General features: G+C 65.8%; 2 protein-coding genes across 3 annotated transcripts; one reads left to right on the top strand and one right to left on the bottom strand.

The window, feature by feature from the left end:
• Window positions 1-157: 157 nt before the first annotated feature.
• SHARPIN (SHANK associated RH domain interactor) lies at window positions 158-14,262 on the bottom strand. 2 transcript variants are annotated; one of them, XM_074898302.1, is made up of 14 exons: window positions 13,931-14,260; window positions 10,450-10,624; window positions 10,159-10,269; window positions 9,178-9,319; window positions 6,413-6,503; window positions 5,964-6,237; window positions 5,105-5,232; window positions 4,753-4,926; window positions 1,889-2,049; window positions 1,211-1,322; window positions 956-1,135; window positions 769-867; window positions 528-671; window positions 158-402 (listed from the first exon to the last, which is right to left on the bottom strand). In XM_074898302.1, the coding sequence occupies exons 1-14, from the start codon at window positions 14,153-14,155 to the stop codon at window positions 322-324; spliced, it is 2,097 nt and encodes a 698-aa protein (XP_074754403.1). In that variant the 5' UTR covers window positions 14,156-14,260; the 3' UTR covers window positions 158-321. The 2 variants fall into 2 exon arrangements, with proteins under 2 accessions (XP_074754403.1, XP_074754404.1); XM_074898303.1 differs by lacking the exon at window positions 10,159-10,269 and having other exon boundaries at window positions 13,931-14,262.
• Window positions 14,263-14,636: 374 nt separating this feature from the next.
• Window positions 14,637-25,075, top strand: MAF1 (MAF1 homolog, negative regulator of RNA polymerase III). The gene is made up of 8 exons (XM_074898301.1): window positions 14,637-14,957; window positions 17,772-17,910; window positions 20,444-20,572; window positions 21,328-21,493; window positions 21,876-21,997; window positions 22,450-22,569; window positions 22,997-23,116; window positions 23,343-25,075. Exons 2-8 carry the CDS (start codon window positions 17,828-17,830, stop codon window positions 23,362-23,364), a joined length of 762 nt encoding a protein of 253 aa, XP_074754402.1. The 5' UTR covers window positions 14,637-14,957; window positions 17,772-17,827; the 3' UTR covers window positions 23,365-25,075.
• Window positions 25,076-25,455: the final 380 nt, after the last annotated feature.

The following is a 25,455-nucleotide window of genomic DNA, read 5'->3' as shown; positions in this document are numbered from 1 at the left end:
TGTGGCAGCGCTGGCAGCGAGGCTCTGGCACGCAGAGGGTTTATTGGGACAGGCCCTGCCGCTCCCCCAGCTGCTGCAGAGGCTCTGTGGGACCCCCCCGACCTGCCCCCCCACACCTCACCCCCCCCAACCCCCCCCCCCCCCCCGAGTCCTGGGGCCGCGCGTCCCCTCCCCACTCCGTGTCCATCCGCAGCTCCGTGTCCCGCTGCTGGTTCCGGGCCGTCCTTCGGTGCTGGGGGGCGGGGGGGCAGGGAGCAGCCCCCAGTGACCCTCAGTGGGGCCCCCCCCAGCCGTGGTGGGCCCCCCCACACCCCCCGGGGCTCAGTGGCAGTTCTGGCAGCGGGGGTGGCACCTCTGCCCGTTGACGTTGCAGCGACATCCACCGCTGGTGTCCCCAGGACCCTGGGGAAGGCGGAGGTGGGGGGGGGGGCACAAGGTCAAGGTGAGGGTCAGGGGACCCCCACAGGCTCACAGGGCCCGGGGGGGGCGGTCCCTGCTGCCCCCGGCAGCCCCCCAGGATCGCTCACCCCGGGCCCCCAGCGCGGCCCCTTGGTCACCCAGCAGATCTCGGTCTGGCAGACGGTGCAGCGGATCCAGTCGCAACCGTCCTTCTTCTGCACCACGATGAGGCAGGTGGGGCACTGCATCGCCTCCCCGAGCTGCACCAGCGTCTGGGGGGGCGCAGGGGTGGCCGTGAGGGACAGAAGGACACTTTAGACCCCCCCCACAACCTCCCTGAGACACCCCCCCCCCCCCCCCCCCCGAGACCTGCAGCATGTCCTTGGTCTGCCGGGCAGCCGAGTCGTTCTGCGCCTTGACCTGGAGATCGTCCTGGTACTGGCGGCAATTTTTCCCTTCGTGGATGGCCTGGGGACCCGGGGGGGGACACAGCTCAGCGCCACAGACCCCCCCTCGAGCTCCCTCTGCGGCGTGGTGGTGGCGGGGGGGGTCTCACCTTGCAGAGGAGGCAGTTGAGGGCCTGGCAGATGGGGCAGCGGAACTCGTTGACGGAATCCTCGTAGATGCACCAGCCGCGGCAGTCGGTGGTTTGGCAGTGGAAGCTGTTCTGGCTGCGCCGCTCGGCCAGCACCAGGCTCCGCTCCAGAAAACGTTTGTACTCCTCCGGCGTCACCAGCTGCGCCGAGAGAGACGGGGCAGGGTCAGGATGCGGCCCCCCCCCGCCCCGGCCCCGGCGGCGTCACACACTCACCGCCCGGATCTCCCGCTCCTGGAGGTGGCTGCTGCAGGCGTAGGAGTCGTCGCGGAAGGGACAGGCCACCTCCGGCTCCTCGCTGTAGTTGATCACCTGGCGCAGGCACTCCCTGGGGGAGCAGCACCCGGTCACCCCCAGGGTGGGGGGCTTGGGGCACATCACTGTGATGGTGGGGGCTCGGGGCTGGTCACTGGGAGGGCTGGGGGGGCTCAGAGTCGGTCACTGTGGTGGTGGGGGGCTCGGGGCTGGTCACTGGGGGGGCTCGGAGTCGGTCACTGTGATGGTGGGGGGCTCGGGGCTGGTCACTGGGGGGGCTCGGAGTCGGTCACTGTGATGGTGGGGGGCTCGGGGCTGGTCACTGGGAGGGCTGGGGGGGCTTGGAGTCGGTCACTGTGGTGGTGGGGGGCTCGGGGCTGGTCACTGGGGGGGCTCGGGTTCGGTCACTGCGATGGTGGGGGCTTGGGGGGTCTCAGGGCCAGTCACCGCAATGGCAGGGGGGGTTTGGAGCTGGTCACCGCGATGGGGGGGGGTCAGGGCCAGCCAGGGGGAGGGTTGGGGGTGTCAGGGCTGGGGGGCTCCCGGGGACAGTCACCCTGAGCGCTGGGGGATTGTGGGGCCAGTCGCCGCGCTGTGGGGGGGCTCGGGGAGCCGGGGGGGGCTGCGCGGGGCGTTTACCTGCAGAAGGAGTGCAGACACTCGCGCAGCAGCACCCCCTCGCCCGGGGCCACCTGCTGGTAGCAGATGCGACACTCCAGCACCTCCCGGCTGGCCACCAGCACCTCCTCCTCCAGCTGCAGCAGCTGCTGGAAGTTCCTCAGCCGCTCGGCCTCCAGCGCCTGCCGGCGAGGAACAGCCCCCGTCAGCCCCCAGCACCCCAAACCCACCTCGACACCCCCCCACCCCCGAGAGGCCCCACCCCGGCGTTGGCCACCTGCGAGCCCAGGCAAGTGGCCGGATCCCACCGGGATGACCCCCACGCCTCTCGCAGCCCTCGTGGCCACCATGCGAGGGACCAGGGCCACCTATCCCAAGTTCCCCCTGGGCTTTGGTAGCCCGGCTGCACTCGGGGGTTGGGGGGGGGGTCAGGTCTGGATTTGTGGGGACACCCCCCAGGGAAAGGGCAGCAGCTGGGGCCGTGCCGCTGGCGGCACCCCGAGGCCCGCGGCACCGACCCGCAGGCCGGCGTTTCCCCGGCCCGTGGCCAAGCCGAGGGAGGTGAGGGCCGAGCCCCAGCGGCCATCGAGGTCCCCCGAGGGTCCACGTCAGCGTTTGGGGGGGCACTTTAACCAGTTTTGAACCCTGCGACCTCCCGTGCACGGCGCAGGTGGCAGCGGGGCCCCAGGGACGCCCGACACAGCGCTGGGGCACCGCCGCGGCCACAAACCCCCGGGGTTCGGCGTCTCCCCGAGACGCTGCCCCCACCCCCCCAAGTCCCACCCCGCGCCCCCTCCCCGAGCTCCAGCCTCCGCTCCTGGCCCCCGGCCCCGTGCGGCGGCACCGAGGCCCAGCAGCCCCCGGCTCTGGCGTCACCCCCCGAGGAAGCGCCCGCCGGTTGCGTTTCCATTTCACGGCACGACCCCCCCCGCCGGGAGCACAAGAAGATGGCAGAGCCGCGCTGCTGGGGTAAGGCTTTAATGAGGGAAGGAATCCAGCCGCGGCCCCTCGGGGGGCACAACCCAAAGGAGGGTCCCGTCCGACCCCCTGGCCCGGGGGCCACCGTCTCCAACGCCAAGCGCAACACCGATGAACCAAACTGGGAGCCAGAGGGACCGGCGGCACAGAGCGCCCGGGGGGGGGCTCACGGCACCGGGGACCCCCAAACCTGTGGTCACACCTCGGCCAACAGCCCCCCCCCCCCCCCCCCCCCCAACCTATTCCTGTGGGTGCAGTGGGGCCAGTGTCCCAGTGAGGGCTAGTTGCCTGTTCCTGCTGATGGCCACCCACCCCTCTACCTACGGAGCAAGGGGAGTGAGACCCCCAGAGCATGGACCCCCCCCCTCGTGCCTTAAAGAACCCCTGAGCAGGGTCCCCCTGAGCCTGAGACCCCCAGAGCATGGCCCCCCCAAGCCTGAGACCCCCCTGAGTACAGCCCCCACAAATCTGAGACCCCCTGGAGCAGGGTCTCCCCAACCTTGAGACCACCTGAGCAGGGTCCCCCAAGCTGAAGGCCCCCACAAGCACAGCCCCCTCAAGCCTGAGACCCCCTGGAGCAGGGTCCCCTAAGCCTGAGACCCCCAGAGCTTGCCCCCCCCCAAGCCTGAGCCCCCCAGCAGAGGCCCAGGCTGAGCACAGATGTTGCTGATCCCCGGCCACGTTGGCTCTTCCCTGAAACCCCAATAACAGCACCGGCCCCCCCCCCCTCACACCATCCCTACCCCGGGGGGGCTCAGACCCCCCTCAACGAGCCCAGCAGGCTCAGGGCCAGCTAGTGACAGGCTCAGGGTTGCCGGTGGCGGGGAGGAAAATTAAAAACTCCCGTGGCCGGGACAGCGAGCGGCAGCTCCTCTGGGGGGGCCGGGATGTGCCCCCCTCCCCGCTGGTGCCAGAGGGAGGACAAGCAGCATGCCTGATGCCACAAACCCGGGAGCTGCAGTGGCCCTGAGGGGTCCAGACCCTTGTGTCCCCCCCCTGCAGCAAGTGGCACGTGTCCCCCCGCCCTGGCAGCTCGGGGCCTCGCCGGCTCTTCTGCAGAAATTTCCCGCATCAGCTCTAGGGTCTGATCAAAGGGGGCGGTGGGGGGGGCTGGTGGCAGCCACTGGGCGCACGCGGGGGCACTGGGGGGACCCTGGGGAGGGGGGGGACGGGGCAGGATGGGGCGTCGGGGCGGGCCAGGCACGGGGCCACTAGCAGAACTCGGAGGACAGGTGGATGAAGTCATCCAAGGAGGCCGAGCCCAGGACGCAGCGCGCAGCTGAGCCATCCTCTCTCCTTCCTTTTTCCTAGCGGCATCCCGGCACCAGAGAAAAAAGAAAGAAGAGAAGGTTTGGTCAGTGCCTGAGCCCGAGTCCCACAGCGCAGCCCCAGCTTGGGGCCGGGAGGTCCCATCGGAGCCCCCCCTGCCCCCCCAGCCTCAACTGCCCGAGAGGTTTCTACAAAATGGGTGACGGGAGGAAGCGCAGCCCCACGGCTGCGAAGAAGGACCCGCCGGACCGGGGTGCTGCGTCCTGCCGAGCTCTGCCCAGGGGGTTTGGGAGGTTTTGGGGGGGTTTGGGGGGGGTCACAGATCCCTGCCCTGCCACAAACCGCTGCCGACGCACACAGCCCGACTCCCGCCGCCGCCGTCTCCTCCAACAGCCACAAAACTCCGCGCTCACCACGCAGCACCTTGGAGCTGCCGCCCCTCGGCACGGTGGGGGGGACGACGGGGGCTGCAGCAGCCCCCTCCTGCCCTCCACACCCCGTGCTGCCCCTCGGGGCGTCCGCTTCTCCCTTCCCCACCCGTTTTCCCCCAGCAGCCGGCACAGGAACCCGCGACACCGCAGAAGCGCACGGGTGCCCCGATCCTCCCCAGGGCTGGCAAGTGTCCCCCCCCCCAGTACCTGCTGGTACTGCAGGATCCCCTCCTGCTCCTGCTGCATCCTCCACAGCTCCGTCTCATCTGGCTTGTAGGTGCCGGGGACCACGTAGTCGTCGGGACGGTCCGTGCTGCACATCTCGCAGCCCGGCCGCGTGGGCTTGTTGATGAAGGTGCATTTTGGACACGACCAGCCCGCCTGTGGGGACACGCGAGATGCAGAACTGGGAAATAAAATGCTTTGGAGAGAGGGGGAAAAAAGGAGAGGAGGGATAGGACATGGAGGGAGCCCCCAGAACGCCCAGACTGGGACAAAGGGAGGATCCGGGGGGGCAGAGCAGGGTGGTGATGGCGGGGAGGCACTGTGGGCCACGTACCTGCACTGGTGAGGGCAGACTGGTGGCCACGGGCTTCGACTGGCCGCTGAGGTCGCCCATCTGCAGTGCATCCAGGTGCTGGCTGATCTCGCCGATGTCCATCTTCCTGCCGGGCTCGTTGCCCCAGCCTGGGGAGTGACATCGGGGAAAGAGGGAACGTTACAACCAGCCCAGGGACCGGCACCGGGGCTGGCTGCCAGCGTGCCACCCTGGGCTGGGGGGGGCATTTGTCTCCAGGGAAGAGGCTGCTCGTCCCAGGTCAGCCCTGGGCAGGGAGGATGGATCCCAGGGAGTGCAAACCCAGAGAAACAAAGACCCTGGGGAGCACAGATCCTGGGGAGGATGGACCCCAGGAAGGATGGATCTTGGGGAGCACAGATTCCAGGGGGCACAGACCCCAAGAGGGATGGATCCCGGGGAGCACGGACCCCAGGAGGGATGGATCCCGGGGAGCAGCCCTGCCCCAGCCCATCGGCACAGGCCGGCTGGCCAGCGGCGCTGAGCCCACTCGCAGTGCCACAGAGCCCCGATGGCTCCTGGTGCAGGACCCCGATCTGTGGGGAGAGGAGCCCCCCGGGTGTGGACGTTGCCCCTCTCCTCACCGCCCGCGTTCTGGAACGAACAGAAAAGCTGCGAAGGCTCTTCCCAAGGTCGCTGGGCAGCACAGAGGGTGCTGGCAAGGGGCAGATTTCCAAGAGGGAGGGCACCAGCTCCATCCCAGAGAAGCCACTCAGCCTTTTCTACCGGCCTAAGCGACCCCCCAGCACCCCAGTGTCCCCCATCCCTACACCCGGCTCTGGCCCCCTGCGCTGGAGCCATCCCAGCCAGCGGCTGCAGGGAGGGCAGAGGAGAGCCAGACCTTTTTTAGGCGACATGTTGGGCAGGGTGTTGTATTTGTGCCTTTCGGCGTCGTCGTTGCTCAGCGAGGAGGTGGAGCTGAGCATGACCTGCGCCTGGTCCTCCTCGTAGCGCTGCTCGGTCAGCTCGGCCATCTTGGCCGAGAGCAGGTAGAGAAACGCCATGTCACCGTCCCTGCGGATGCCGTAGGAGGAAACGGTCCGTTCGTCCACGCAGAGGCACTGCCCGATGATCCAGCGCTGAACCAAGGGGTGGAACCCGTAATCCTGGAAGACCTGGGCAGCCGGAGAAGCGGGGAGGGTGAGCTGGCAGCCACGAGAACCAGCAAAGAACTGGCTCCACGATGGGAGAGAAGCTGGGGGGAGAGCCCAGCTCCCCCAGCGCTGGTACAAGTGGTTAAAAAAGGGGGCTATGGGGTGAGGGGGGGTCACACCGGCGCCGGCTCCGTACCTGCTGCTTGAGCGCTGCTATTGTAGTGTGAGCGCGGACCCTGAGGGTGATGCTTGCGGAAGACGTCGCATCCTCCACGCCGACCTTCATGCTGGAGGAGAGAGCGACGCCGTTAGAGGGGGACGGGCCGTGCCACCGGGGCACCGGCACCGGCCGCTCGCCGGGTACGACGCTCTCGACCCGCAGAGCCAAGGCTGATGCCCCACAGGGGAGTCCCAGGAGGTCTGACACCGAGTTTCCAACCACCATCACGTCCCAGGAAACTGGGACAGACCCCCCCGGCCTGTGCCCTGCCTGCAGCTCTCAGCCCACACCCCGAACCCCACATTTCACCCTCACAGGGAACTTGTTCCCCCCTATTTTGTTTATTCTTTGCTCCAGCCTTTTCCCTGCAGCCTCAACAGCAATTTCCACTTTTTGCCTTATCCTTGCTCTACACCTGGTGCTTCCCAATTCCCCTGAGTCTCCTGGTCCATGGGAATAAACATTCCCCTGGTCCGCTCCGGCCCCTCGCCCCACCGCTGCCTCTCCCCCAGCGCAAAGCCTGAACCCTTCCAGCTCTCCCAGTAAAAGCGTTTCCTGCCTCTGACCATCCCGCCCCTTCCCTGCACCCGACCCAGAGGGGGAAAAAGCTGCATTTTCCGAGCGTTAAGGCAGAACCTGCAGGTAGTGGGATCGCCGGGGGGTTCCCTCCCCTCTCCCCAACACCGCGGGTCGTGCCGAGCGATGCCGCTGGCACCTGCAGCACCCGCAGTCGCCAGCCTGCTGCTGCGTGCCCGTTTTGCATCTACCAGCACCAAGTTCAAGGGCTCGGAGCCCCAAGACCCAGCTGGAAGCCCCGACCTCGCCGCTCAGCACCTTTCCTAGGTCGTTTGTGCGCCCCTGGCACAGCCCCGTCGCCGCAGACGCCTCCACTCTCTGCTCCCAGCCTGCGCCTCACGCCCGGTCACGACCCAAAGGACGCTCCCCCCCATCGTTTCCCTCTCCCGAGGTTTTTGAGGAAGCTCGTCGGGAGTTTTGGCGGTGCTGGCACAGCACACTGCCCCGCTGCCGTGCCCTGCAGCTCCCCGACCCGCGCCGGGGCACTGACTCACGAGACACAGCTCAAGAATCAGAGAATTCCAGCTCGGAAGAGACCTCAAGGATCGTCTGCTCCAACCTCTCTTGGCAAAAGCCCAGTCTAGACAAGCCCAGCCCCATTCCAGCCCAATCCAAAGTGCCTCCAGCTCTTCCCAACGCCGACGTTTATCCATGAATCTCCTCGGCCTAGTCCCGGCCACCGTCTTGATACAAAAATCAGCGTTTTAACCTTCTCGGAGGCCTTTTCCAAGCCTGTGCTGCACGTGGCAGAGCTCTGCGGAGCGGGTCCCCCGCAGGGCCCGAGGGAGAGGCTGCTGGGGGTCCCCAGGTCCCCCAGACAGGGGAAAATCCGCAGCGGGGCTGAGCTGAGCCTGAAACCCCCATGGAATCAGGTCCCTGCCACGCCGGCTGCTGCCCGGACGGGCTCACCCTCTGCATTCCCGGCTGTTCTGGCAGCACCCAACGTCCTGCTGCTGTATCCGCCCCCCCCTGCTCCCGGGAGCTTGGGAAGGACAAACCCAGGACCCCAGAGCCCTCCGGGAACGCTGCGGCTGCCCCAGCTGCCTGTGGACTGATCCCGACGGAGGGAATTCCCAGAGCAGCTCAGCTCCAGGGGCTGCAGGAGGCTCCGCTGGCCCCAACAGACTCACAGTCGCCACCACAAGAGGTAAAACCACATCAAAAAGACAGAGCCAAGGGCCACGGGGCAAGTGACCCCAACGTCCAGCGACCCACGAGCCCATCTGGGGCAGGTTGGGCTCCCATGGAGGAACAGGAGTGTGCTGGGAGTGTGCGGTGGTGTTTGGGGCGGGGGGGGCTACAGTGGTGGCCACCTGGCAGAAGCTTCTCAAAGCCCCCCCCCCGGCTTCAGGTTGGACCCGGTGCTGGCCATGGCCGGGCCAATTCGTGATGGTGCCGCCGGGATGACGGACCATGAGTGGAAGGGGCCAGCGCGGAGCTCGCGCTGCCAGGGACGCACCCGCAGGTCTGGCCGCTCCCAGTTCCCACTGATGCCCCCCCCGGGGGGGGCCGGGAAGGGGCCCAGCTCTCCCCCATCACACCCAGCCCCTTTCTGGAGCAAGGAGAGAAATCCAACCCCCCCAGCCAGCCCCCAAGCTGCAGCCACAGCACCCTCGTTTAGGCTGAGCTCTCAGGACAGACTTTAGGAGGGCACAAGTGCTCTCGAGCAGACGCAGCCCCTGGGGAGGACTCAGGGAGGAGGGAGTTTGGGGGGGGGACCGTCTCCTGGGAGAGGGGCAGCACATGGAGCAGGGGGAGAAGGCAGAAGAGCGTTCTCCCCCGACAACACCCCCCATCCCCTGCGCTTTGGGAGCAGGAGGTTGAGATACCGGGAACAAAACTGAGCCCAGGGAGAAGGGAGGGGTGGGGGGAGGTGGTTTAGGACAGGGCAACGCTTCTCGCCGTCCCGTTCTGTCTGCTAAGGGCCGTTATTGCTGGGGTTTGGAATTTAAATAAGGTCCTTTTTCTCCCCCTACGGAGCCTGCCTTTTGCCTGTGACCGATAACCAATGAGCAACCCCTCCCCGTCCTTATCTCCACTCCTGAGCCTTTCAAGTTGTTTTTCTCCTCCCCAGCACTGGGAGGGAAGGGGGGAGCGAGCGGCTGCCTGGGGCTCCGTCGCCCTCCACATGGGCTCCGTGGATGGGGGAGGACGGAGGGACTCACCTGATGTCCTCCGTGGGGTAGTTGGATTCCTTCAGGAGGATGCTGAGCGTGGCCTGCTGGCGGGCCAGGGCCACTGCACACTGCGAGGCCGCCTCCTCGTCGCCGTACTCGATGGCCTGGGCGAGGTGGAGCGCCAGGTCCTCTGCGGCGGGGCGGAGAGGGACAACTGTGAGATGGCAAATGCCCTCCCCGGGGCACGGCGCGACCGCTGCCGCCGGCAAAGCCAGAGCCCAGAGGGGCCTCAGACCGCGGGTGCCACCACCTCTGCGCCTGTGCCTTGGGGGGGCTCATCCCATGGGATCAGGGTGTCTCTGGGTGGCCACCGGCATCCCCGGCTGGTGTCGAAGGGCGCGTGGCCAGCAGGGCTCGGGCAGGGCTCGTCCCCCTCGAATCCCGGGTTCGGGTCTGGGCCCCTCGCTCCGGGAAAGACACGGAGGGGCTGGAGCACGTCCCAAGGGCAGCGCAGCTGGGGAAGGGGCTGGAGCACGAGTCCTGGGAGGGGGGAGCTGGGGGGGCTCAGCCTGGAGAAAAGGGGGCTCAGGGGAGACCTCGCCGCTCTCTGCAGCCGCCCCCGAGGAGCTGGGGGCGAGGGGGGGTCGGTCCCTTCTCCCCCGGGAGCGCCGGGAGGGAGGATCCGGCCTGACGTTGCGCCGCCGGGGGAGGTTCAGGGGGGATGTTGGGAACAATTTCTCCAGCGAAAGGGTCGTCGAGCGCCGGAACCGGCCGCCCAGGGCAGCGGGGGAGTCGCCAGCCCGGGAGGGGGGACACGGGTCAGGGGGGGCCTGGGCAGGCCGGGGGGACTCGGTTGCACTCGGGGAGCTCCGGGGTCTTTCCCGACCTCGGTGATAAAAGAGCCTGTGGTCAGCCCCAGGCTGGGGAGCAGCTGGGCCCGGGTCTGAGCCAGCCTCCCGCAGGGGGTTGGCAACTGCTGATACACCAAATGAGCCAAGAAACCTACCCCCCCCCCACCCCCCCAAATACCTTTCTCAGAAAGCTCCAAGGACAGAGCTGCCTCCGGATCCTGATCCGCAGAGCTGGCCCCGGCAGCGGCGGGCAGGGCCGAGGCCTGGGCTGCCAGGCTGCTCTCGGCGGCTGAGGGAAGGCAGGAACGCCTCAGGGCAGGGCTGTCACCCGCTGTCACCCACTGTCCTCCCCCAGAGGTCTCCTCCGGCCCTTCAGATGCTCCAATGCACACGGGGAACAAACCCCCCCTGCCCCAAAAGGTCCCCTGTGGTGTCCCTGCTGCCCTGGGCCACTGCTGGCCCCACTGACCTTTCTGCACCTCCCGCAGGGAGCTGCTGACGATCGTCCACCACTTCTGGGCCTCCCGCTCCTCCTCGAAGTCAAACACCAGGGGCTCGTCCGAGGAGCCGAGGACCGTCAGCTCGTGGCACATGGGGCTCCTCACTTTGTACGAGATGTCCTTGAGGTCGTACGCAGCCACGTTCTGGGGGGAAGCAGAAGGACCAGAGGGTTACGCCATGACAAGGACACGCCGGGCAAGGGGGAAAATCCTCACGGCCCCGGGGCCTCTCACAACACCAGCGCAGGCAGAAACATTGACTGAGCCTCCGTCCCCGGGCACTGAACCACAAACGCTGCCCAAAATGCCCCCCCGCCTCGTGTCCAGGGCTGTCTCCAAGCCCCACAGCCGTCCCGTCCCCGTGGCCGGGGCCCACCGCGCAACACCCAGGGCTGTGACCGGCTCCACCAGCCGCCCCCCATGACCAAACACCCCACTTCTGCAAAACCAAAGCGCAGGTGACATCTCGGAGCGGTCGCGCTGCCACGGCGCCAGCTCTCGGGGGAAGCTGGTTCCTTCCCCCTTTTACAAACTGTGGGAAAACCCTTCCCCACGCACACACACGCCTCGGCAGAGGGAGCGGGGGGGCTCGGCTTTCCCTGCCAGGCCCTGCCAGCTACCCCCAAGCACCCCGGTTGTTCTGGGGTCCCCCCAGCTTGGCTTTACACAGGAGCTTTCGATTCTGTTTCTGATAAAATGGCAGCTCGGGAGGAGCCGGGGCACGGGGACGGGCCCTGCGCAGCCACCTGCCCCCCCGGCAGCAGGCAGGAAGCAGGCAAGTGCTGCCTCCACTGACGAGGATGAGGAGGGGGGTGGAAGCAATTTTAAGAGAAACTGCTGGTTTCTTTGCCCTTCACCCAAACGTCCTGCCAAGTCCCCCTTGGCCTGCTGTCCCCAGGATTATAGGAATGGGGGGGGGGGGGGGGGGGGAAGAACAGAGAAGCCGACGTACAGCCCCCTGCTTGCCCTTTGCGGGGGTAAAGCCGACCCGGGAGCAGCTCCCGGGGGTCCTCAGCACCCACATCCCGGGGGGAAGGAGTCAAATGAGGGAGGAACCGGGGACATGGCATTGCCAGGGCCACCTCCTGAGTCAGAACCGGCCGTCCCCGACACACGGCCCCGCAGCCCTGCAGCTCCCAGCCATTGCAGGAAAAGGCTCAGAAAAACAGGGTTTCAATTCCCCGGGTTCCTGCCATTGTGCCAAAGAGCACCCTGGGGTGCTGCCCCCGGCCACGGGGGGACGTCAGGGGAGGCAAAGCGGGGGGTGAAGGTCACTTCCAGCTTATCCTCTGCCTTCGCCGGGTCTGGGAGCCGCCTAGCAGCCAGCCCAGGGCTCGGATGGGAGGTTTTGGCTGTTTAACCTCTCTCCTCCACCTCAACGCCGGACCCGCAATGGTGTCCCCCTCCTCCCTCCCAGCTCCCAGCCCTCCAAGCAGCTCCCGCAGCCAGCGCAGGCTCCCGTTACACCGGCCCAGGGCGGGATTAACGCAGCCAGGAGGGTTTTACACCAGCAGCCGGCCCGCGTTACGGCCGCAGAGCAGCTGCTCCGACAGCATTTGCCACCCGTGCGCGGGCCGGACTGGGAACGCGGCCCCGGTGAGGCCAGCACATGTGTCCCAAGGGCGCGACAGCCGCTCCCCGCAGCACTTTGACCTTGAGAGGGGAGACGGAAAGGCGGGCTCAGGGCTGGACTCCGTGGAGCCTCGCCAGGGATTGCGTTTCCCTTCCCGTCGCTCGTCCCTCATGCACAACCAACCCCACGCCGCGCCAGCGTGGGTGGCGGCACAGGAAAGGGGAGCATGAGCCGGGGCCCAGATAAAGCCCAGAAACCTCAGACTTTGCCAGGAAAAGCACCAACTGCCGTCCTCAAGCGGCGGGGGACTGGAGGGAAAGGCGGCTCCTGGCTCGTCCGCGCAGCCCCCGCGGGTTTAACGGAGCCCACGCCACCCCCAGCAGCGGCGATGCGGCAGGGGGGAGGTTTCCAGCCCGGCACAAACCCGAACCCGGAGCGAGGAGGGGGAGGAAAAGCACCCCAAGAGCTGAGGCCTCAGGAAAGGTCTCAGCCCACATGCAGCTGAGCAAATTGGGGAAAAATCAGCCAGGAGCGGGTCTGCTCCTGAAAGAGGGAGCTGGGCAGGCTGGAGGAGCTGTGTGAAGGTCATGAAGGTGAACAAGGCCAAGGGCGAGGTCTTGCCCCTGGGTCTGGGCCAGCCCCAGTATCAGCGTGGGCTGGGGGAAGGACAGACGGACGGATGGACGGACAGAGAGCAGCCCCATGGAGAACTGGGGGATACTGGGGGGTGACAAACAGGACGCAAGCCGGCACCGGGCGCTGGCAGCCCAGAAAGCCAAGTGTCAGCCGGGCTGCAGGGAGAGGGGGGGGATTGTCCCCCTCTGCTCCCCTCTGGTGAGACCCCCCGGAGCCCCGCGTCCAGCTCTGGGGTCCCCAGCACAGGACAGACATGGAGCTGCTGGAGCGGGGCCGGAGGAGGGACACGGGAATGGTCCGAGGGCTGGAGCAGCTCTGCTGGGGGGAAAGGCTGAGAGAGTTGGGGGGTTCAGCTGGGGGGAGAAGGCTCCGGGGAGACCTTAGAGCGGCCCCCCAGGGCTGAAAGGGGCTGCGGGAAAGGGGGGAGGGACTCGTCATCAGAGGGGAGGGATAGAACGAGGGGGAATGGGTCTAAACTGACAGGGGGGAGATTTAGATCAGATCTAAGGCAGAAATTCTCCCCTGTGAGGGGGTGAGGCCCTGGCACAGGCTGCCCAGAGAAGCTGTGGCTGCCCCCTCCCTGGAAGGGTTCAAGGCCAGGTTGGACGGGGCTTTGGGCAACCTGGGCTGGTGGAAGGTGGCCCTGCCCGGGGCAGGGGGTGGCACTGGAGGGGCTTAAGGTCCTTTCACCCCCGGCCCACCCCGGGAGCTGATGGCACCGAAGTGGCGCTGCAGCTGGACCCTGCAGCGAGGGGCTCCAGCGTTTGTCCCCCCCGCGAGCAGAACCAACGGCCGGTCCCTCGGCGGGGACAGAGGACAGGGCAGAACTCAACCGACGCCAAAAGCCGAGCGGCACAGGGACGTGCTGCCTGCGGGGAGAGTGGCAGCACAGCCCTGCCCGGCGCTGCACCCCCCCGCCGGCAGCTGCCAGACCCCCCGGTACCGGCACGACGGAGAATCAACGCTGAGAACCCAGGGGGCTGCCCAGAAACCGGCTTCCCCCAAGGCAGGGCACGGGCAGGGGCACGGGCAGCGATGGGCAGGATACGGCAGAATTACCGGCAGGGGTAGGCAGGGCAGGGCCGCTCCCCCTCACCGGCGGGATTCGGGGACCCCGGACACACACCCCCTACCCCCCGCCTTCTGCTGCCGCTCGGCCCCGCCCTGCCCGGTTACCGGGTGGGTTCATGAGCAGCCGCCGCCACCCCCCCGCCCCCATCCCCGGGGCCCCTCGGTCTCACCGCGCCGCCGGCCGCCTCCGGGTGCCGCAGGCCGAGGCGGAAGCGTCGGTGGCCGTCGGCCGCCGGTTCGACGCTGAGCTGCAGGCGGAGCGCGGCGGCGGCGGGCAGCGGCGGGAGGCGGGAGGCCCGCGCCAGCCCCGCCCGCACCGCCATCAGCACGGTGGGCGGCGGCGGCGGCGCCGGGGCCGCGGCCGGGGCCGGGGCGGGGGCACCGGGCAGAGCCATCGCCGCCGCCGCCGCCGCTTCCCTCCGCCGGCGCCTCCGCCCGTCCCGTGTGTGTGTTTGTGTCCCGCCAACACACACCCGCCCCCCCCACCCGGAACGGAGCGTTCCGGTACCGGAGGGCCCGGTCCGGCGAGAAACGCGCCCCCCGCGCCCGACAGTTCCGGTACCGGACGGTCCGCCCCTCGCCCCGCCCCCGCTGCCGCATCGCCCCGCCCCTTTCCCCGCCTCCCGCCGTGCACCGCCGAGCCGGGTGGGGGCGCCGCGCGCACCCCCGCAGTGATTGACAGCCGCTCCCCCCGTCTTTGTCCCCGGCAGCCAATCAAAACCCCGAGCGCGCCAGCCTGTGGGAGGGGCTTCGGGTTTAGCCCCGCGGAGGGCGGGCGCTCTGATCTGACTGACGTCCCTCTAAGCCAACGGGAGGGGAGATCCGCGGCGACTGCTAGTCTCGTCCTCCAATGGGGAGGAGCGGGCTGTCAGCCGCCGCTGGGGACGGACGGGCCGCGGGTGGGGCCTCGCCGCTTGTTGTCGTCCGGTGTCTGAGCAGAGGGTCGTCCGCTCGCCCGCTCGCCCGCCCCGGGGGACTCCCAGGTCTCGCTCAGCCGCTCGCTCCGTCCCGAGCAGCCGGGGACATGTCGAGGTGGGCGGAGGCCCGGTGGGCCGGCGCCAGACGGCGGACGGCGACCGCGGCACACTCGCCCTCCTCGAGCTTTCCCCGGAGACGCCTCCCTTTACAAACGCCCCGAGCTTGAAGGAGCAGTTCACGGCGAGGAGGCCCCGCCGGGACCGAGAGCAGGCAACGCCGGTAAGCCCGCTCCCACCGCCGCCTCCCCCCCATCCCCTCGGAGAAACCACTCCCGCGGGGACTACAGCTCCCAGCGTGCACCGCGGCCGGCGCCCAGCGCCCTGGCGCTGGGCGCCGGCCGCGGTGCACGCTGGGAGCTGTAGTCCCCGCGGCAAGGGCCCTCAGCCTGCCGCGCGGTGCATGCCGGGACGGTGCTGCCGGTCCCCGCCCGCCGGGCCCTGTCACCTTCAGGGCCCGGCCCGTTGAGCCGCCTCCCGCCCGGTGTCCGGACGGGCAGGACGGGCCCCGGGAATTGGCTGTGGTGCCTGTCAGGGCCTCGGGGCTGCTCTGTGGGCCCTCCGGAGCAGCCGGGCCGGGCTTGGGCCTGCCTCCATTTTCCTGTTTGCGGTGTCTGCGCCAGCTCCCCATTAATTCTGCTTTTCCTCCTCCCTCCTCTTCCTCCCCCCCGGCTCAGGGTCCCTTTTGCGGCCCCGCCGACGCTTCGGTCTCCCTCTCAGGTAACGCAGAGGGTGTCAGGGCCGATCCCTCCGTGGGGAGAGCCCTGAGCTGCACCACACCACTAATGGCCTTCCTTGTCAAGAGGACACAGCTCGTATTCACAGGCCGACTTCCCTTACCCAAAAATGATCCATTTTTATTTTTTTCTTCTCCACTTTAGGTTGCTTATTACCTCGCCTAGGCTCAGCTTCTGCCAGCTTTGACATGGGGTGGCTTTCCGTGGGCCCTGCTGCGTGGTCCCTGCTGGCACCGAAGCATGCTCTAGACCCCGTGATACCCAAACCCCTTTAGATTAAGCTGGTTTAAATTTAAAATTAGCACTCTGCAATATTTTTGACCTGCCTCCTCGGCGATGTTTGCTGTGTGCTAAACCAGCCAGGGCGAGGAAGGAAACCAAGACGTGTTTTCAGGGCCAGGCATGACCTGCCTCAGGTTGAGTGTAACCGTAACCGTGAAACCTCCCTGCCCTCAGCCCCACGGGTGATGTGGGACGGCTCCTTCCTGCTCCACGCAGCCCCGGCAGCTGCCTGCTTCCGTCTCTCGGCGCCGGGTGGGTGTTGCCATGCCAAAGTGCAGTTGAACGCCCCGTTTAACACCTTTTGACCCCAGCTTGGGTTAAGGGTGGAAGGCCTGAGGTAGCGTCTCAGTCTGTGCTGGCGTGAGAAAATCCATCTCCTGTGCAATTCCCGCTGTGGATAAGCGAGCTGTTGTATTCAGCGTCAGAAGCAGGCTGAGGGTTCGGTTAGTCCTTCCCGTCTCATCCTTGCCAGGTCTGCTCTGGCCCAAAGCGGGCTAGCACATGGTCCCAACTTCTCCTGCAGAGCGATTCTTCGATAGGAAACGGACCACCAGCTCCGTGTTTCACGGTGTCTGTCTCCTTTCTCTTCGCAGAGTGCGAGGAGCAGAGCTCGCTGCCTCGGTGCGGTTCCTGCGCGCCAGGAGCAATCCCTGCAGGGCGAGGGGTTGGGTGCTGGGGCACGTTTCAGCATCTGAGGGATCCGTGGGCTCATGGTTTCAGAGCAGCATCTTTGCTCAAGCAGCATGGCTGCTCCGGGTTGCTGTTTTATTGCAAATGCTCAACTTGCCTCCTGCCTTTTGCATCGTTGAAGAGGTGTTGGAGAGCGCTGCCGGCTGCTCGCTGTGCCGGGGGGAGGGAGATGTGCTTGTGACGTGAGGACACTCCAGCAAATATTCCACTTTCTGCCCCTGTACCCTCCGGGTTGACATTTGATTCCCCAATTTTCTCTTCTCCATCTTCCAAAGTCTTTTAAGTTTGCAGGTGACACCCAGCTGGGTGGGAGTGTTGGTCTGCTCGAGGGCGGGGAGGCTGCAGAGAGACCTGGGCAGGCTGGAGCCATGGGCTGAGCCCAGCTGGGGGAGTTTCACTGAGGGCAAATGCCAGGGGCTGCCCTTGGGCCACAACAACCCCCAGCAGGGCTACAGGCCTGGGGAGGAGTGGCTGGAGAGCTGCCGGTCAGAGAGGGACTAAAGCTGAGCCTTAAAGCTGCCTGGCAGAGACGACGTTTCCTTGAGCGCTGCTTTGGCTGGCACAGTGTTGGGTTTAGTCACGATGGGCAACGTCGCTGTAAGAGTATCCTTGGCCTTGGCATGGTGTCGGTGTCACGGGCACGCAGCGTCCCCCTTCCCGCCTCCAATCCTGAAACTGAAGGGCTGGGTGTTGTTTTTCTCCCACTCTGTCATGATGCCCAGGACAGGGGTGGGGATGTATCTTCCCTGGGAGGCCTGGAAGGGGCTGCTGCTTCCCGAGAGCCCCGGCCCCGCTTCCCCACCTGTTTACAGCTTCTCCTGTTTCAGTCCAGGAGAGGAGGGAACATGGGCTGGGGCCAGGCACCATGGAGAGGCCACCCTCCCCCTTCTCATCCAGCCATCTGCCCATCCTTTAACGAGTTAACCCGTTAACTAGTCCTGGTGTCAGTACTGAGGGCTCTGGCAGACCATGGAGGAGCAGCTCCCCGAGGTGCTGCGGCGGCCGCCCCAGGCCTGCTGCCAGAGCCCACCCTGGGGCCTGGCTGGGGGCTGTCTGTGCCACCCTCAGCCCGCAGCAGAGCCGGTGCCGCATGATCCTCCCCAGTTTTGGGGGAGAAATATCTGCCCAGAGATGGGGGCGTGGGTGCCCATCTGTCTTTTTGCCCTGCCCAGAAGGGGTGTGGGCTTCCCGGCTCTCCCCCTGCGCTGCTTGCGGGGCACAGAACACTTTAAGTTGGAAAAAATTCTTAAGATCATCGAATCCGAGGTGGCCAAACTGCATCCTGCAGGCACCTCCGTCCCCGGCTGCAAGGCTCTCTCTCTTTGCAGGATACGCACATTTTGCAGCAGCCGTGGCACGGGGAGTCCCTCCGGAAGCCGAGACAATGAAGCTGTTGGAGAACTCAAGTTTCGAAGCAATAAACTCTCAGCTGACGGTGGAGACGGGCGATGCTCACATCATCGGCAGGTGAGTGCTGGCTCTGGCGGGGAAGCAGAGCTGCTTTCTCACTTTTTTTTTTTCCTCTGGAAAAGCATCAAAAAGCGGGCAGAGGAGAGGCCGTGCTCGCTTAGTGCCACACTCTGCTCTCGTGCCACTACTCCCTCTGTGGCCCCCTGCGCGCTCGCTGACGAGGAGGTCGCTCGCTAACGAGCAGGTCCGTGGCTCTGCCCCAGAACTCTGCCCCACAGCCCTGTGGGGTGTCGTGTCCCGGGGCGAGTGCCCCGAACTGAGCCGTGGGGCACCACAGGGTGAGACGTGAGGTATGAGGGCTCAGGAGCTTGTTACAGCCAAAGAGGGGACGCAGCTTGTATGTGTAACCGTCTCTTATTAGTATAATTGTAATTATTTAGTGATTCTTATTCATCCTTACTCAGGAATTGTTATTGGTCTCCTCTCATTATTACAGAGCAGGAATGATAACGCAGTGAGGTCACCCTTATACAGAGAAAGCCTCTAGTAGCGACTTTAATTACAGTAATGGCAATAACAATAGTGAGTTATTACTATTTAATTTTTTGTAAGTTATTACAATTTAATTGCTACACACACTCGCGCTCCTGTTTCATTCCCTCTTTCTGGAGGTGGAGCTCCCTCCCGCTGCTCTGCTGGCTCTTGCAGGAGGTGGGTGAGCTGTCGCCCTCCGGGTCCTTCCCCGGGAAGAAGATGATGTTCACGTTGATGATTTCTCCGTCCTCGCTCTAGGATCGACCTGGGGTCATTTTTATACGATCATTAACACGCTTCGACAACTTTTCTTTTTTTCATCTTGCTCTGCTGCCCCGTGTTACAGCTGAATTTACACAGCCCCTTTTCTATATGCTGGAGGCTATCCATTTGTCCACTCTGCTGCCCCTAAAACCAGTTCTGTCCCAGTCCAGCTCCCCATTTCTCTAGCTGACTGCTGCCGAGCTGTTCCTAACTTCCTCCAGTGCCAGGCTGGGCCCGTCTCGTCCCACCCCGGTACAGAGCTCACCGGCAGCGGTGACGCCGTGTCATGGTGCTGGGGGGCGCGGCAGCACTGGCGGCTCTGCTGGTTCTCAGGCTTTTGAGGTGCAAATCCAGACCCCGTGGACTTTGGTTTTGCTTCTGAGGGATGCGGGCGCTGAGGCAGGCCAGGAAGGGAGGTTGATTCCTCATGGATTGCAGCTGCCGCCTCTTTCCCACGGTTGTTTTGGTGCCGTTTTGGTGCTATTGCTGTTTAACCGCCGAGCAGTGTCTCCCCTCAAAGTGGGGGGCTCCAAACAGCCCAAGCCTGGTGCTGGGTGGGTCCTTTGGGGGACCTTCTTCCTGCAGCCCTTGATATTCTTCTCTCTGGGGCAGGGAAGCTCCAGCAAGGAGCAACATTGGGATCTGAGGAGCTTCCTCGGCGATCACCGAGTGGCTGGAAGCTCTGTCAGGAGCTTTTCTGAGTCGTGGGTGTGATGCCAGGGCAGGGGCTTGGTGGCCCGGCAGTCCCTGGGGTTGGCTTGTCCACCCCAGGGCAGAGCAGGGGGACTGGTAAAGAAGCTGATAAAGGCGATCACCTGGGGGGCACCAGAGAGATTTTCTGTACAGTTTGGGTTGGGAGGGACCTTAAAGCCCATCCAGTGCCACCCCCTGCCCCGGGCAGGGCCACCTTCCACCAGCCCAGGTTGCCCAAAGCCCCGTCCAACCTGGCCTTGAACCCTTCCAGGGAGGGGGCAGCCACAGCTGCTCTGGGCAGCCTGTGCCAGGGCCTCACCCCCTCACAGGGGAGAATTTCTGCCTTAGATCTGATCTAAATCTCCCCTCTCTCAGCTTAAAACCATTCCCCTCGTCCTATCCCTCTCCCCTGATGATGAGTCCCTCCCCCCTTTCCCGCAGCCCCTTTCAGCCCTGGGGGGCCGCTCTAAGGTCTCCCCAGAGCCTTCTCTTCCCCAGCTGAACCCCCCAACTCTCTCAGCCTTTCTTAATATAAATCTTCCAGCCCTCAGAGCTTTCCAGGCACCTCCAACAAGCTCCTTTGGCCGCTCTGTGTGTGTCGGCACAGGGCAGGTCGGGAGCCGGCGGCCATCTCGGCTCGGGATGGCAGCGAGAGTCCTTCCACTGTGCCAGCTGCCAGGGGGCTGGTCCTTCGCCAGCTGCGGATCTATTTTTGGTTGTGGCCGAAGGGATCCTTTTCAGGCTTGTCACTGGCATCGGTTTGGCTGCCTTCTGCCTCTCTCTTGAGCTTCCTGTGCTAGCAGGGAGGCCGGGAGAGCGTGCTGGGATGGCTCCTACCTCCCCATTCAGTCCAGCCAGCCCCGTCCGCGCCTTCCTGGGCCAAAATTCTGTATCTCCACATGTAGGTTCAGCCCAGCGGCCTGAAGGAGTGTCACTCCTGGGGACCGGAGATTCTTTGGCTGCACTAGCTGCCTCCTCCAAGTCCCCACCGCCGCTGTGGTGCTGGGCTGGCACCTCAGTGATGCTGGTGGCCAGGTCCCGCCACGGCTGGGCTAGCGGCTGGGGTGGCCTCTAAGCGTGGTGCTGGGTGTCTCCGCAGGATCGAGAGCTACTCGTGCAAGATGGCTGGCGACGACAAGCACATGTTCAAGCAGTTCTGCCAGGAGGGCCAGCCGCACGTCCTGGAGGCCCTGTCGCCTCCCCAGACCACGGGGATCAGCCCCAGCAGGTACCAGGGGCTGGGGGGGTTTCTCTGCTGAGCTCTGCACTGCAGGTAGCAGCGTGTCTGCAGGCAGGGGGCCGGGATTCCTGCTGGGAAGGACCCTCCTCGGTGGCTGGTGTCATGGCTGTGGCCCGGAGCTGGCTTGTCCATAGAGTCACCAGGTTGCTGAGGTCGGGAAAGACCCCAGAGCTCCCCGAGTGCAACCGAGTCCCCCCGGCCTGCCCAGGCCCCCCCTGACCCGCGTCCCCCCTCCCGGGCTGGCGACTCCCCCGCTGCCCTGGGCGGCCGGTTCCGGCGCTCGACGACCCTTTCGCTGGAGAAATTGTTCCCAACATCCCCCCTGAACCTCCCCCGGTGGCGCAACGTCAGGCCGGTTCCTCCCTCCCGGCGCTCCCGGGGGAGAAGGGACCGACCCCCCCTCGCCCCCAGCTCCTCGGGGGCGGCTGCAGAGAGCGGCGAGGTCTCCCCTGAGCCCCCTTTTCTCCAGGCTGAGCCCCCCCAGCTCCCCCCTCCCAGGACTCGTGCTCCAGCCCCTTCCCCAGCTGCGCTGCCCTTGGGACGTGCTCCAGCCCCTCCGTGTCTTTCCCGGAGCGAGGGGCCCAGACCCGAACCCGGGATTCGAGGGGGACGAGCCCTGCCCGAGCCCTGCTGGCCACGCGCCCTCCGACACCAGCCGGGGATGGTTGTTGGCTGCTGGCTCGTACTCAGTGTTGTCCCAGGCCGTGCTGGAGCCACCGCTAACCCACGGTTCTGCCTCCCAGGCTCAGCAAGAGTCAGAGCGGCGACGAGGAGGGACCTCTGAGCGACAAATGCAGCCGCAAGACCCTCTTCTACCTGATAGCGACGCTCAACGAGTCCTTCCGCCCAGACTACGACTTCAGCGCCGCCAAGAGCCACGAGTTCAGCCGGGAGCCAAGCCTCAACTGGGTGCGTGAGCCGGCTCTGCAGGGCCTCCCTCCCTGTCTGTCCACAGACGGAGCGGGTAGTGTCCTCTCGGATTGGGGAATTTCACCCTTTTTGTGGAGAGGCTTTGAGGAAACCGCCACGCTCTTTGCTGTCACCTGGCGTGATCCCCGCAGATCCTCTGCTGGGTTTTCCCTCTCCAGCCAAGCACTCCACTCCAGCCTGGCCCCTTGCTTCCACGTCAGGGCCCTGAGTTCGCCTGGGCCGTCTCACTTCTCCCCCTCTGTGGTCCTGGTCGTGCTCCGGCCTCTCCTCTCAATTCAGGAGGGACGGGGAGAAAGAGGAGGGTGGGAGGGGAGCAGGCAGCGGCTCTGCTGCTCCTCACGCCCCTGCCCTGTCTCTGTAGGTGGTGAATGCTGTCAACTGCAGCCTCTTCTCTGCGGTGCGGGAGGATTTCAACGCCCTGAAACCTCACCTGTGGGATGCAGTCGACGAGGAGATCTGTCTGTCCGAGTGTGACATCTACAGGTAACAGGGCAAGTGCTCGCCCCTGGGCCTGTGGAGGAACAGTTATTTTCCTGTGAAAGGTTAGATTTTGGGGACTTTGGGGCAGGGGGGCTCCTCACTGGCATTTGCTGGCTCCTGTGGAGGGGGAACTGCTGCCACCCTCCCCTCCCATGCAGGACTTCCACCGCCCTGGAAATCTGCAGCAGCTGGGCTGGCTCTCACCCTCCTTCTGCAGCCGGCCCGTGGGCACAGGGCTTATTGCCAGCCACACACGCTGGCCCATGGCCCGCAGCTCTGACCAGCCCTGCGCTGCCTGGCTCTGGGGGCGCCGTCTTGCTCCTGCCCACGTGCTGCCTGCCCAGGCAGCTCCCAGCTGGCCCAGTCTCCCCCTTTCTCTCCCCCTTTCCCAGCAGGGTGAGCTCTCGGAACAGAACCCAGGGCCACTTTTCTCACACCTCCTCTTGCTGTTGCAGCTACAACCCTGACCTGGATTCAGACCCCTTTGGAGAGGACGGCAGCCTCTGGTCCTTCAACTACTTCTTTTACAACAAGAGGCTGAAGAGGATCGTCTTTTTTACCTGCCGTTCCATCAGGTCGGGCCACGCGACGCCTCTGAACCCACCCTAAAAAAGGGGATTGCCCTGTGTCCTGGCAGAGGAGGCTCCTTTGGCCCCTGAGCTGGTAGATCCTTGTTTTCCAAGGGGAATGGAGCTCAAGCAGAGCCCTGTTCCCTCCATCCTTCCGAGACACATGGACAAGCCTCGGGAGCCATGGGAAGGAGGGGAGGCCCTTTGCCTGGCATCAGGCAGCTGCCTGTGGGGATTGGGGGGACAATAACCCCTGGGGGGGCATTGCCTGTTGCCAACCCCTCCTTCCCGTGGGCTTGATTCGGGTGCGGAGGAGACTTTGGGCAGGGACCTGCATCCACCGGAGAGAGGAGCGGGATGTCCCCCCGCCGTGACGCGGCGGTGCGCAGGGGTGTCGCTGGGCGCTGACGCGGTGCCGCCCCTTTCCCTCCAGCGGGTACGCGTACACGCGCCTGGAGGCTGGCAACGAGCTGGACATGGATCTCGGGGAAGAGGACGCGGAGGAGAACGGGGACGGCGGCGACACTGAGAGCGGCAGCATCGAGGAGGAGAGGTGCGGGAGCTGGGCGGGATGGCTTGGCCCGGAGGGGTGGCTGCTGAGGGGAGAGGGGCTCTGGCTCCCATTCCGAGGGGAGAGAGTGGCTCTGATCCTGCTCCAAGGGGGCAGAGGGGCTCCAGCCCCTGTCCTGAGGGGGCAGAGGGGCTCCAGCCCCCACTCCAGAGCCCCCATCCTGCCCTTCCCACTCGGCACCCCGGTAACACCCCTCTCTCGCTCCCAGGTTGCAGGTGATTTGCATGTGAGTTTTTGGCCCCGCTCGGAGGCGCCCGGCAGCCCCTCCCCACCCGCCCTCCTGCCTGCGTCCCGCCTCGCCGTCGCCCCACACTCCCAAACTGCCCCCCCAGCCCCGCGTACACTGGAACCCCCCCCCAACACCCCACGGCCCCTCGCAGCGCCACAGACTGAAAGCGCCCGCGGCCTCTGGCCCCGAAGACGCCCGTCGACCCCTTTCCCCTCACCCCCGGGGGGGGCTGCTGCGGCGTGGGCCGGGACTCACCGGACAGCCGTGGAGGGGGGGAGCTCTGAGAAGCTTTGCTGCACTTTATCGCTGATCTCGTTGGCTGCACTGACCTGCAAACTCCTCGTGACGCCGAAGCTGGCCTGAATTTCCCTCGAGCACTTTTTGGTGACCCAGCGAACGCCGTCCGTCCCCGGCACCGGCACCGGGACGCCTCTGCCCGGCCGCCTCCGGAACCAGCGTTCTTGAACTCCCCACGAACTGTCCTCAGCTCCTTCCCTGGAGAAGAGTCCGTTTGTTTCAAAGAGGTTTGCTTTGCTCTTGCCCTCCCACAGTGGTTTTTTACTGATGTTTCAGTTTGGTTGGTTTGTTATTTTAATCTTTGCCGGGTGCTACCAGCGTCCTACGGGCGAACGCTGGACAGGGCGCCTCGGCCCACACGACTCCCATGATTTTCTTTGGGTTTTTTTTTTTTAAATTACACCCCACTTTTGGCAGGCTGGAGGCCAGTGCATGGTGGGGAAGCAGCCGCACAGCTCTGCCCTCACCGGGGGGAGCTGCAGTGGCTGGTTTTGGGGGTGATCTCAGCCCATGATGGGAATGCAGTGCTGCTGCTCCCACCTGCACTTCTGCCCCCCTCCCCTCCACTACCACGGGGGCAAACCCTCCCTCCCTGCCCAGGCACCCCAAGTTTTTTCGGGGAGCAGTTTTTGGCAGGCTCGGGGCAGGGAGAGCTCAGCTGAGCGCACGCACAAACGAGGGGCAACGGCTGCCGCAGCATCCGAGCTGCCTCAAAATGCCCCCCGCCCCCTCAAAGAGGGGCCCAGTGGGGCAGCACCGCTGCCACAGCTCCTTGCCCCCCACCCCTGCTCTTTTTGGGGGTGTCTCCCTCTTCCCAGGGGGCTGAGCAGCTTTTGGAAGAGGCTGGTTGGGGAGGTGAGTGGGTGCTCCGAGGCTGGAGACACCCTTTGCTATGGGGGGGGCTCCCCCCCATGTCCTTGGCCTGTCCTTGGTGGGAGGGGAGAGGCTCTGGGTGACGTTGCAGACCCGGCTCCAGGCTCGGGGTGCAGAGGGAAGGCAGACAGACAGACAGACAGACAGACACCTTCCCCCAGTGCAGAGGGCGTGGAGGTGGGTGCCGGCAGCTACCGCGGTGCCCCCCCCCGGCTCCCCTCCCGTAGCTTGGTTTGAACTTGGAGTTTGTTTCCTCCTCCCTCTGGAGAAGGGGAGGGGTTTGGCTCGGACTCTCCCCTTTTCCCACCGCAGCTCCAGGGACCCTCGGACCCTCTCCCTGCACCCACGGGGGCTCCCCAGTGGGACAGAGCAGGATTTGGCCCGGTCCCCTCTCTGCTGTCGTCCGCCCCCCTCCCAGCGTGCTGCTGTGGCTGCCTGCCCCCCCCTCCTGCCCCCCCCCCCCCCCCGAGCCCTGTCAGGGAACTTGAACTTCACGGCATAGCAATGTATCGTTACACCAATAAAGGTTTTCTGTGATTCGCCCCCACCCGCTTCCTTCAGGGACCCCGCGGGGGGTGACATCGGGGCTGCGGAAGGTACCGGGGGGTTATGGGGGTGTCCCCTCTGCCACTGTGTGGGAGCCGGGGGCTCTTGGTGCCTCCCAGGCCACCACTGCCACTCTCTGCTGGCCCTTCCTACTGCCAGTACAGTGCGTGGAGCCCCCCAGAACATGCTGGAGGTGGTGTGGCCACAGTGCCACGCGGCCCCAGAACCAGGACGGGCTCTGGGATGTCGGGGCTACTGGCCCTGCCCGGCTCCGTGCCACTGCCGAGCTCCCACCGGCCAGGGCACCTCTGGCCACCGTGGGCTGTGCCGCCAGTGGGTCCTTCCCCACCCTCCCGGCATGGTCCCCAGCCATGCT

Source organism: Athene noctua, chromosome 2, assembly GCF_965140245.1.
Source record: "Athene noctua chromosome 2, bAthNoc1.hap1.1, whole genome shotgun sequence".
Lineage (NCBI taxonomy): Eukaryota > Metazoa > Chordata > Aves > Strigiformes > Strigidae > Athene > Athene noctua.
The sequence above is the reverse complement of the archived record's forward strand: the minus strand, read 5'-3'. Positions and strand labels throughout refer to the sequence as shown.